At 42.7% G+C, this 13,028-nt stretch overlaps 1 protein-coding gene across 3 annotated transcripts in view; it reads right to left on the bottom strand.

Moving 5' to 3' along the window:
• LOC118388542 (S-adenosylhomocysteine hydrolase-like protein 1) overlaps positions 1-13,028 on the bottom strand; it is a 62,124-nt gene that overhangs the window by 16,943 nt on the left and 32,153 nt on the right. For all 3 annotated transcript variants that reach the window (XM_035777727.2, XM_035777726.2, XM_035777728.2), the window contains 3 exons: positions 4,002-4,113; positions 3,763-3,906; positions 1,461-1,561 (listed from right to left, as the gene is read on the bottom strand). In XM_035777727.2, coding sequence (XP_035633620.1) covers positions 1,461-1,561; positions 3,763-3,906; positions 4,002-4,113 — 357 coding nt within the window. The remainder of the gene's footprint in view (positions 1-1,460; positions 1,562-3,762; positions 3,907-4,001; positions 4,114-13,028) is intronic.

Raw genomic sequence — 13,028 nt, 5'->3', positions numbered from 1 at the left:
ACACACCTCCAGGCTGTGTAAGGCCTATTTGACCAAGGAGAGTGATGGAGTACTGCATCAGATGACCTGACCTCCACAATCACCCAACCTCGACCCAATTGAGTTGGTTTGGGATGAGTTGGACTGCAGAGTTAAGGAAAAGCAGCCAACAAGTGCTCAACATATGTGGGAACTCCTTCAAAACTGTTGGAAAAGCATTCCAGGTGAAGCTGGTTGGGAAAATGTCAAGCGTGTGCAAAGCTATGTTCAAAGGTAAAGGGTGGCTACTTTGAAGAATCTAAAATAGAAAATATATTTTGATTTGTTTAACACTTTTCTGCTTACTACATAAACTATGAAATAACACATGGAATTATGTCTTTACTATTATTCTACAATGTAGAAAATAGTAAAAAAATATTAAAAACCCTTGAAGGAGTAGCTGTGTCCAAACTTTTGACTAACACTGTAAATATATAATAGCATATTAACAGCACCAATATATTAAATCTTAGACACTAACGGGGTATACAGCCTTGTTCACGCTGCAGGCCTTAATGCTCAAATCAGTTTTGTTTTTAAAATATGTTTTGGACTACTGACTATCCAAACAGTAAGTTACAAGTGACCAAATCGGATGCGAGTCCAGAGAGCAGTCATTTGCGAAGGCTACACTCGTTGTCATAGTAACAACATGTGTGAGTGTGCTGGGGTGTAGGCTGATTGGTGATTGCGCATGTGCTTCCTATCACTCAGAAGTTATATAGCATGCTAAGGTGACAACAATGCCTGCCATGGACATTTCCCAGTTGTTTTGAATGTCCAAAATCCTAGGGAAAGAACACTTTTAAAGATTGTTAGCTAGCCACAGCAGCCGGCCACCTAGGTAGCTGTTAAGCTTCTAGCACATTCACTCATTTGTTTGAAAACAGGACAAATAAATCAGATTTGACTGTTCAGACAAGTCACATGGCCAGGAATCAGATACGAAGGTGGTTTGAAATGTGGCTTGAAATATCTGATTACATGTGCTTTTTGGCTGTTCAGACTGCAGGAAAAAGAACAGATTCAAAATAGATATGCAAATAAATAGAATTCGAGTCACTTCAAACCGCCAATGTGAACAAGGCTTTAGAGACGCTGTACATTATTTATGGACTGTCATGAGATGAGCCAGCTATCATTTTTAGTCACAGAGCAAAATGTAGCAGAGCAGTGGTAGTTAGGTACAGTAGAGATACTGTTGGAAGAAAGATCATACTGCAGTCATGGCACTGATATTTGGGTATCTAGCCCAAGTAAGGGAGAGATATTTCACTGCAGCAAAGCTTGGGTAATGGAAACAGTGTAAGTTAGTGTAAACAGGGCCAACTTGGTTACTGAAGAAGCCTCTGTAACCTTCAAATCCTACTTCATTAGGAGAAAGATGTCCCCGTGTAGCCTTGGCTTTATGATAGGTAAGACAGGGATAGTTATCTTACTGCAGTCTGGGCAGTGATGTGAGTGCAGCCAACGATTTTAGCCCCAGCAAGTGGCTTCTCTCCCTGGGCTCTCTTCCTGAGCGAGATTAATGCTGACATATCTGTGAGGAGAGAGCGAGCAAGCGACCGAGAGAGAGAGGGAGAAGGGAGTGAGAAAGTGGGGTGATAAAGAGAGCAAAGGAGATGGAGCGAGAGAGAGAAAGAGATCCTAAAACTTGATAGCCACATTCAGAGTAGACACCAGAAAAGTGATCTGACTATAAAGACCTTCCCACAAATATCTCTCATAATTGAGGGTCTCAAATAATTTCCTGCATCAGAACCTTCTTAGCTCCATAAAATCAATTGCCCTAAAATAAGCAATGCCATCTACAACCTGCCAATTCATTAGAGGATGAACACTCCATATCAAGCTCTGGGGTTGTGCTGACAGTGTTATGGGTGTAGATTAAGCTGCAACGCGACACCAATAAAATACACTTACTCATCCTTACACTGTAACAATTAATCCCAGTGCTCAACTTATTATGTCCCGTTTCCAGCAAAGGATGGCTGTACATTGTGTCTGTAACAACGGCCACGTCAGACCTGCAATGCTGCTGCATATCACAAAACATTTAGGTCAAGGACAACACATCGAATCTAAATGATTTGGGGAGTAATGTCTGAAATTAAACACAAGAATGATAGAATGAGAACTTCATCAAAGGTGTCTGAACCTGTAAACAATATTAGATCTTTCTGCATAATACATTGAGCTCCATAAGTATTGGGACAGTGACACATGTTTTATTGTTTTGGCTCTGTACACCACCACTCTGGATTTGAAATTATACAATGACTATGAGGTTAAAGTGCAGACTGTCAGCTTTCATTTTAGGTTATTTTCATCCATACCGGGTGAACCATTTAGAAATTACAGCACGTTTTGTACATAGTCTCTGCCCCCCTCCCCCATTTTAGGGGTTCAAAAGTAAATGTACTAATATGTGTATTAAAGTAGTAAATAGGTAAGTATTTGGTCCCATACTCATAGTCATTGCATGCTACATCAGGTTTGTGACTCTACTCTGCTATTTGTTATGGTTGTGTTTCAGATTATTACGTGCCCAATAGAAATTAATGGTAAAGAAGAATCATTCTGGAGTCACTTTTATTGTAAATAATAATATAATGTTTCTTAACACTTCTACATTAATGTGCGATGCTACCATGATTACTGACCAAATGAATTGTGAATAATGATGAGGGAGAAAGTTAGAGGTATAAATATCCTACACCCCCCCAAAAAACATGCCCTGTTATTGTAACGGTGAGAGGTTAGCCTGTCTTGGGGGTATGATATGTGTGTGTCTAACTTTCTCACTCATCATGCATCCAACAAGTTTGAGTCACAAGCTTGATGTAATCATTACGTGCTAGGAATATGGGACCAACTAATAAAAACGTTACTACTTTAATACACATGAATTTGTCCCAATACTTTTGGTTCCCTAAAATGGGGCCAATGACAAAAAGTGCTGTAATTTCTAAATAGTTGAAAATACCCAACTTAAAGCTGACAGTCTGTACTTTAACCTTATAGTCGTTGTATAATTTCAAATCCAAAGTCTGGAGTACAGAGCCAAAAACAACAAAAAATGTGTCACGGTCCCAACACTTTTGGAGCTCACTATGTTTCTCTCTCTGATGTGATGTAGTTGCACTTCGAATGACTGATCAGCGAAACCAGAGAAAAGCCTAATAATACGACACAGGAGTCGTGTCTGAATCCCTTAAGAGCAGAAGCCATATCTGCAGACTGGTTGAGGTCAATCTATCTAAATCTAAATAACAATCTTAATACAGATAACAAGCTAGACTCTAGCTGCTAGAGTATTTCAGTTATGCACAGAACTGCGCGATGCTGTTCTTTCTTATGACAGACTCTCCCCTCCAATCAGTGTCTCTGTCAATCTGACTTGGCCAATCCTTGCCTTGGAGGGTGAGACTCTAGTACATTTCCGCGCAACAGACCCAAAGTCCTGGCAAGAGCAATATTTAGATGTAGATATACTTTACTGTCCCTTGTTCACAGAAATGTATTTGTTGCTCATTGCAACCTGATTGACGCCAGTAGTGGTTTAATTGACATTTCCCGATATTACCTAGGATCAAAGACCCTTACCCATTGAGTCGCCTAAGAGAATCATGCCATAACACAGCAAATTTCAAGAACATGCTTTAAATATCACTGGTCACTGATTGTCTTGTATTGTTCTTTGTGTGAGAGGTGACAGGTCACAGAACCAGGTTTTCCTACCTTGTTCTGCAATCTCAATCTCGCGGCGACCAAATTCGGCATGTTTGATGTTCTTCACACAGAAGTCGTTGCTGCCCTTGGAATTGACCTGTATTTTGTCCCGTGGTGAAGTTTCATCGTCAGAGCTGTCCGTGTAGGACGCAGCTGGGAAATCAGACCGATAGGAAAAGTCAGCAAGAAAGGGGTCAAGCAATACATTCATAGCTGTGTGCATGTGTGTGTTTGTGTGTGTATAGTACCTGAACTGTAGCTGTCGGTGGATGACTGAGAGATCGATCGAGACAGGGAGCGTCGTCCTGCCTTGGTAGGAAACCTGCTGAACTCTTGCTTGTCTTCCACAAACTGGATTTGCTGAAGGAGCAAAAGAGAGTACAATTTATACATCCCTAACTTCAATTCACTTGAAACATGGATCAAAAGATTAGAAGGTCTGGTCTCAAGAAATCACCCTACACCTATAAGAATAACAATACTTTCCATGTAACAGTAGCCTAATGGTATTCCATTGCTAATAGATATGTACATCAGAGGTGTAGTATATATGCATGTCAGCCTTGAGATAGAAATGAACAGATTCCTTATTCTGAGAGAGCAATAGAATGTTGAATGCTTTCACAGATAAACCACTGTGGTGTGCTTTTGGAGCTGAATTGGGTATGTGCTTGTGGCCTAGTTTGTTTACATGCAGCCTTGTCTTAAAGTGGAGAGGGTGAAGTGTGATAGTTACTTAGGATTACTGTCAGGACCCAGTTACGAACCCGGGTCTCCGGAGTGAGAAACAGTCACTTAACCAACTGAGCCACGAATAGTTTGCAGAACCCAGAAGATGAGGCAGACACAGCAGTACTTGAGACGGTGTATTTAATGAAGTAAAAGTGAAGTTCTTCAGGAAAACATGTAACTCCACAACCTCAAAAGGAATCCCACAAGAACAAAGGCAATCCTCCAAGACAAAAAAGGCAAATCCACAAGGTGGAAGGCAAAGCACAAAAAGCCTCAAAAGACACTCAAAAAACAAACAAACAAGAACAAAAAACAGAATTCCACAAGAGAGTCCACCGGGATCAACAAGAGTTCTCAGAGTACTAGGGCTGGGTGCTAACATACAAACACAGAGCAAAGAACAGAGGAAAACAAAGGGTTTAAATACAATCAGGGGAAACGAGGCACAGGTGCAAATAATAATGGGGATCCAGGGAAAACAAAAGGTCAAAAGGCACAATGGGGGCATCTAGTGACCAAAAACCCGAACAACCCTGGCCAAATCCTGACAATTACCTTGATGTGTGTCAGTGTACTATCTTGAAAAGATGAGCTTCTATATTTATTGCATGGAATCCAAAATAAACATGTTATGTAACCCAAAATATTGCTGTTAATTGAAAAGTGAAGTCACTTCTAACTATAAAACTGGCCAACTGGAAAAACCATGGAAATTGTACTTGGAATAATAGCCTTGTGTCACGACTCCTACCGAAGGTGGTTCCCCTTCCCATTTGGGTGGCGCTCGGCGGTCCTTTGTAGACGAGATTCTCAGGGACCTGCAAGGGCAGGGAGTGGTTGTTTATATCGATTACATTCTGATCTCAGCCACCAGCGCCGCGCATGTGTCTCTGGTACGCAAGGTGCTTGGTAGACTGCTGGAGCATGACCTATAGGTCAAGCCTGAGAAGTGTGTGTTCTCCAAACGAGCCGTCTCCTTCCTGGGTTTTGCCAACTACTACAGGAGGTTTATCCGGGGTTTTGGCCAGGTAGCGGCTCCCATTACCTCACTGCTGAAGGGGGTCTGGTGCGTTTGCGGTGGTCAGCAGAGGCGGACAGACTACGCCACTCCTCTACTAACGTGTCCCCATTTCAGCGTGTGTTGGGGTACCAGCCGGTCCTGGCACCATGGCATCCAAGCCAGACCGAGGCTCCTGCGGTGGAGGAATGGGTGCAGCGCTCCAAGGAGACCAGGAGGGGCGTCCAGGAATCCCTCCAACAAGCCAGTGGATGGCAAAAAAGGAGTGCTGATCGCCACCACAGTGAGGCGCCCATGTTTGTACCGGGGGACAGGGTCTGGCTCTCGACCCGAAACCTACCCCTCCGCTTGCCCTGCCGGAAGCTGGGGCCGCAGTGTGTAGGGCCCTTCAAAGTCCTGAGGAGAATAAACGAGGTGTGTTATCGATTACAACTCCCTTCCTATTATCGCATTAACCCCTCGTTTCATGTGTCTCTCCTCAGGCCGGTGGTAGCTGGTCCCCTGCAGGACGGTGAGGTGCCGGAGGTCCCTCCTCCCCCTCTGGACATTGAGGGTCACCGGCATACACGATACGGGCCATTCTGGACTCGAGACACCGGGTGAGGGGCCTGCAGTACCTCGTGGACTGGGAGGGGTACGGTCCGGAGGAGAGGTGCTGGGTACCGGTGGGGGACATTTTGGATCCGTCAATGTTGAGGGATTTCCATCGCCCTGCGCCTCGCCCTCCGGGTCGACCTCGAGGCCGGTGTCAGCGCACTGCTGACACCGCGACACGACCCCTACCGAAGGTGGCTCCCCTTCCCGTTCGGGTGGCGCTCGGCGGTCGTCGTCGCTGGCCTACTAGCTGTCACTGATTCTTTCCTCCCCCTCCTTGCCTGTTTATTGGTTACACCTGTTATGTATTGTGGTGATTAGTTGGACCGGCCCGCCTGTTCTTTGTGTGGGATTGTTTGTGTGACATTTGTGCATGTTTGAGACGAACGTGTTTTTTCCTGTTCGCGGGTTTTGCTGGACTGTTTATATTATTATTATTATTATTATTATTAGTCCCCGTGTTTGGGGCATTTGTTTTTGTGAGCGCCCAGTGTTTTGTGGGGTGGCCTATGTTTGCCGTGTGTGCATTAAAGAGCACTAGCTTGAACTCTCTGTTTCCTGCTTCTGACTTTGCACCAACTACACCCCGATCGTTACACCTTGCCAGATCAGAGGAACTTCAAAAGTTCAAAAGCCATTAGTGGTTTGTGACATCTTGCACCTTAGAAGAGGCTTAGCATAGAAATAAGAGTTCCACTGAACTGGCAAGGTGTAACGATCGGGGTGTAGTTATTCCAAGTACAATTTCCATGGTGTGTCCAGTTGGCCAGTTTTATAGTTTTTGAGGAACAAGAAATAGGCCTATAAAGCAGGACTCTCCAACCTTTTTCCTGGAGAGCTACCATCCCGTAGGTTTTTGTTCCAATCCTAATCTTGCGCACCGGATTAAAATAATCAGATGGTTGATAAACCAAATTAAGTTAGTTACAACTGGTGTTGAAACAAAAACCCAGAAACAGGGTTGGAGAGCCCTGCTATACACTAGAAATAAAAATGGGTTAAAGAGATTCTCTGGTGAGATTCAGAGATTCTCTGGTGCTTTTGTATACTTTTTAGCCAGTAGTTATGAAAGTAGCACTCACGAGCCAAAAGTGGTCCCCGATAATGGTGTACTTCATATGTGCACCACATCATTGCACTCTCTTGCTCTGCTGTGTATGCATCTTACTGGCAGTCACTCAAATGGCAAGGGGTTGAAGCTCATTAGCAAGAACTCAAATTGCTAGGGGGCTGGCCCATGCGGTGGAAAATGTCGTGGCACAGCTTCCAGTAAAGTTCTTCAAAACTAGGAATTTCGTGGCTCACTGAGGTAAGACAGTAATTCTTCAAGGTTATTGTAGTTAACAAAAACTGAAACTGAAAAGAAAAATTGGAAAATGTTAGTAAACTGAAATAGAAATAAAAAAACAAACTATGCCGAAACGATTATCGTTGTATGTAAAACAAACTAAAATAAAACCATCAAATTGTTTCTTTTTTTCCTTTTAAACATAAAAAAAATCTAAAAATGGTGTTTAAGCTTCATTTCGAATGGGGTTTTCAAGCTTCTGAATCTGACAGGTAAATATTGCCAGTAGATGCCGAGGTTTCAAATAGGTCTAGCTTGTGCATCACTATCACTAGATAAAAGGGAAGAAATCTGAGGGCAAGCACGGAGCGTGACTGGGCCAAGCCAGAGCAGCTTCTGAAGTTGTTGGAGCCGTTCGAAATCCACAACAACCAACTTCAAGCTGACAGCCAGTTGCTGTCTTATGTGGTGCTGTGCATTTTTAAACTTTTTTTTATTTATTTCACCTTTATTTAACCAGGTAGGCAAGTTGAGAACAAGTTCTCATTTACAATTGCGACCTGTAAACTTGAGGAACACTTGCAGTGAACTAGTGTTCCAAAACAGTTGGCACAGGTCCTACTGAAGTCACTGCGTAAGCGCTGCGCATGTATTTTAAAAAATAAATAATTTATTTCACCTTTATTTAACCAGGTAGGCTAGTTGAGAACAAGTTCTCATTTGCAACTGCGACCTGGCCAAGTTAAAGCGTAGCAATTTGACACATACAACAACACAGAGTTACACATGGAATAAACAAAACTTACAGTCAATAATACAGTAGAACAAAAGAAAAAGTCTATATACAGTGAGTGCAAATGAGGTAAGTTAAGGAAATAAATAGGCCATGGTGGCGAAGTAATTACAATATAACAATTAAACACTGGAATGGTAGATCGGCAGAAGATGAATGTGCAGGTAGAGATACTGGGGTGCAAAGGAGCAAAATAAATACCAGTATGGGGATGAGGTAGGTAGATAGATGGGCTGTTTACAGATAGGCTAAGTACAGGTGCAGTGATCTGTAAACTGTTCTGACAGCTGGTGCTTAAAGCTAGTGAGGGAGATGTGAGTCTCCAGCTTCAGAGATTTTTGCAATTCATTCCAGTCATGGGCAGCAGAGAACTGGAAGGAAAGACGACCAAAGGAGGAATTGGCTTTGGGGGTGATACGGGTGCTACGAGTGGGTGCTGCTATGGTGACCAGTGAGCGGAGATAAGGTGGGGCTTTACCTAGCAGAGACGTGTAGATAACCTGTAGCCAGTGGGTTTGGCGACGAGTATGAAGCGAGGGCCAACCAACGAGAGCGTACAGATCGCAATGGTGGGTAGTGTATGGAGCTTTGTTGACAAAACGGATGGCACTGTGATAGGCTGCATCCAGTTTGTTGAGTAGAGTGTTGGAGGCTATTTTATAGATGACATCACCGAAGTCGAGGATCGGTAGGATGGTCAGTTTATACTGACAGTGGTGGAAAAAGTACCCAACTATCATACTTGAGGAAAGGTAAAAGATACCTTAATAGAAAATTACGCATGTAAAAGTCACCCAGCAAAATTCTACTTGAGTAAGTCTAAAAGTATTTGGTTTAAAATATATTAAAGAATCAAAAGTAAAAGTCCAAATCATTTCAAATTCCTTATATTAAGCAAACCAGATGGCATTTTCTTGTTTTTTAAATTTTATTTACAGAAAGCCACGTGCACACTCCAATATTCAGACATCATTTACACATGAAGCATGTGTTTAGTGAGTCCGCCAGATCAGAGGCAGTAGGGATGACCAGGGATGTTCTGTTGATAAGTGCATGAATTTGACTATTTTCCTGTCCTGCTACGCATTCAAAATGTAAAGAGTACTTTTGGGCATCAAGGAAAATGTATGGAGTCAAAATTACAATATTTTCTTAAGGAGTGTACAGTCGTGGCCAGAATTTGAGAATGACACAAATATACATTTTTCACAAAGACTGCTGTCTCAGTTTGTTTGACGGAAATTTGCATATATTCCAGAATTTTATGAAGAGTGATCAGATGAATTGCAATTAATTGCAAAGTCCCTCTTTGCCATGCAAATGAACTGAATCCCCTAAAAACATTTCCACTGCATTTCAGCCCTGCCACAAAAGGACCAGCTGACATCATGTCCGTGATTCTCTTGTTAACACAGGTGTGAGTGTTGACGATGACAAGGCTGGAGATCACTCTGTCATGCTGATTGAGTTTGAATAACAGACTGGAAGCTTCAAAAGGAGGGTGGTGCTTGGAATCATTGTTCTTCCTCTGTCAATCATGGTTACCTACAAGGAAACACGTACCGTCATCATTGCTTTGCACAAAAAGGGCTTCACAGCAAGTATATTACTGCCAGTAATATACTTGCTAAATCAACCATTTATCGGATCATCAAGAACTTCAAGGAGAGCGGTTCAATTGTTGTGAAGAAGGATTCAGGGCACCCAAGAAAGTCCAGCAAGCAAGTCCTCCTAAAGTTTATTCAGCTGCGGGATCGGGGCACCGCCAGTACAGAGCTTGCTCAGGAATGGCAGCAGGCAGGTGTGAGTGCATCTGTATGCACAGTGAGGCGAAAACTTTTGGAGTATGGCCTGGTGTCAAGAAGGGCAGCAAAGAAGCCACTTCTCTCCAGGAAAAACATCAGGGACAGACTGATATTCTGCAAAAGGTACTGGGATTGGACTGCTGAGGACTGGGGTAAAGTCATTTTTCTGATGAATCCCCTTTCCGATTGTTTGGGGCATCCGGAAAGAAGCTTGTCTGGAGAAGACAATGTGAGCACTACCATCAGTCCTCTGTCATGCCAACAGTAAAGCATCCTGCGACCATTCATGTGTGGGGTTGCTTTTCAGCCAAGGGAGTGGGCTCACTCACAATTTTGCCTAAGAACACAGCCATGAATAAAGAATGGTACCAACACATCCTCCTAGAGCAACTTCTCCCAACCATCCAGGAACAGTTTGGTGACAAACAATGCCTTTTCCAGCATGATGGAGCACCATGCCATAAGGCAAAAGTGATAACTAAGTGGCTCGGGGAGCAAAGCATCAATATTTTGGGTCCATGGCCAGGAAACTCCCCAGACCTTAATCCCATTGAGAACTTTTAGTCAATCGTCAAGAGGCGGGTGGACAAACAAAAACCCACAAATTCTGACAAACTCCAAGCATTGATTATGTAAGAATGGGCTGCCATCAGTCAGGATGTGGCCCAGAAGTTAATTGACAGTATGCCAGGGCGGATTGCAGAAGTCTTGAAAAAGAAGGGACAACACTGCAAATATTGACTCTTTGCATCAACTTCATGTAATTGTCAATAAAAGCCTTTGACACTTATGAAATGCTTGTAATGCTTGAAATACTTTAAAGTACTACTTAAGTATTTTACACCACTGCATACTGAATCGTCTTGCAGCCATCTCTGATCCACCCCTGCAGCAGCTTGCCTGATGGATCCAAGTGTTTCTCTGGCACTTCGCTCAACAGAAATGGAGCCACTGATGAGGGAAGCGGAGTCTTTTGTACTTCAGCAAATTCAGAGAGTACAGCCGTGGAGCCGCAGGACCCCAGGAAGATGCCAATACGATAAATTCAGCAAGCATCTCAACAACATTGATTGAGAAAAATAGCCTCCTGAGGTTGTGATTTTGTCTGAGGTCACTGTCCAGCCGGAGGGTCAACCTGGCAGAACATTATGTATCCCGTGTGATCTGTGGAAATACCTGGAAAAGGTATATGGGGGCATGTTCACGGCATCACCTCTCCAGTTCTGGCAGGCAAAGGATGGCGGTTTATCTGCACTGTGGCACTGGTTTCTGCCCCTGCATTCCAACCGTTCGTGGAGATAGAGAATACTGTCTGTGAACAACTGTCTGTGAACAACTGTCAGTGAACAACTGTCATCAGGCTTGAGAAACCGAACGACCACCTCTCTGAACTGATAGATTTGTGAAGAAACGTTGTATTGCCTATGTTTTTATTAACCCTATTTGAAAGGGATAGTGAGATATACATGTTTAATATTACATAAACATAACATGTTAAATGTGCCATGACATAATTATTATTTATTTTTTTTCTCCTCTCTTTGTTAGATAAAAAGTACTTGATACATCTACAAATATAAAAACATTGGATTGGTGTAAACATGAGCAAGAGAGTGTCTTTCCACCATATTTAATACTGTAATAATATAATAATAATATATGCCATTTAGCAGACGCTTTTATCCAAAGCGACTTACAGTCATGTGTGCATACATTCTACGTATGGGTGGTCCCGGGAATCGAAACCAATACCCTGGCGTTATAAGCGCCATGCTCTACCAACTGAGCTACAGAAGGACTTTTCCAACCGTCTTGAAGGAGATCCCACATATGCTGAGCATTTATTGGCTGCTTTTCCTTCACCTCTGTGGTCCAATTCATCCCAAACCATCTCAATTGGGTTACACAGCCTGGGGGTGTGTTAGGTCATTGTCCTGTTGAAAAACAAATGATCGTCCAAGTAAGCACAAACCAGATGGGATGGCGTATCGCTGCAGAATGCTGTGGTAGCCATGCTGGTTAAGTGTGCCTTGAATTCTAAATACATCACAGACAGTGTCACCAGCAAAGCACTATCACACCTCCTCCTCCGTGCTTCACACTGGGCACCACACATGCAGTGATCATCCGAACACCTACTCTGCGTCTCACAAAGACATGCCGATTGGAACCAAAAATCTCAATTTTGGACTCATCCGAAAAAAAGCACAGATTTCCAACGGTCTAATGTCCATTACTTGTGTTTCTTGGACCAAGCAAATCTCTTCTGCTTATTGGTCCTTTAGTAATGGTTTCTTTGCAGAAATTCGGCCATGAAGGCCTGATTCACACAGTCTCCTCTGAACAGTTGACTTTGAGATGTTTAAATTACTTGAACTCTGTTAAGAATTTATTTGGGCTGCAATTTGAGGCTGGTAATTCTAATGAACTTATCCTCTGCAGCAGAGGTAACTGGGTCTTCCTTTCCTATGACGGTCCTCATGAGAGCCAGTCATCATAGCGCTTGATGGTTTTTGCAACTGCACTTGAATAAACTTTCAAAGTTCTTGAAATGTTCCCACCATCATGTCTTAAAGTTATTATGGAATGTTTCTCTTTGCTTATTTGAGCTGTTCTTGCCATAATATGGACTTGGTCTTCTATCAAATAGGGCCCTCTTCTGTATACCACCCCTACCTTGTCACAACACAAGTGATGGGCTCAAACGCATTAAGAAGAAATTCTGCAAATTAACTTTTAACAAGGCACACCTGTTAATTGAAATGCATTCCAGGTGATTACCTCATGAAACTGATTGAGAGAATGCCAAGAGTGTGCAAAGCTGTCATTAAGGCAAAAGGGTGGCTACTTGAAGATTCTAAAATATCTTTTGATTTATTAAACACTTTTTAGGTAACTACATGATTCCATGTGCGCTATTTCATAGTTTGATGACTTCACTATTATTCTACAATGTAGAAAATAGTAAAAATAAAGAAAAACCCTTGAATGAGTAGGTATGTCCAAACTTTTGACTGGTGCTGTATGTCCTGGCCATGAAGATAT

The sequence above is a fragment of the Oncorhynchus keta genome, chromosome 10 (assembly GCF_023373465.1).
Source record: "Oncorhynchus keta strain PuntledgeMale-10-30-2019 chromosome 10, Oket_V2, whole genome shotgun sequence".
Taxonomy (NCBI): domain Eukaryota; kingdom Metazoa; phylum Chordata; class Actinopteri; order Salmoniformes; family Salmonidae; genus Oncorhynchus; species Oncorhynchus keta.
This window is presented reverse-complemented; position numbering and strand designations above follow the sequence as displayed.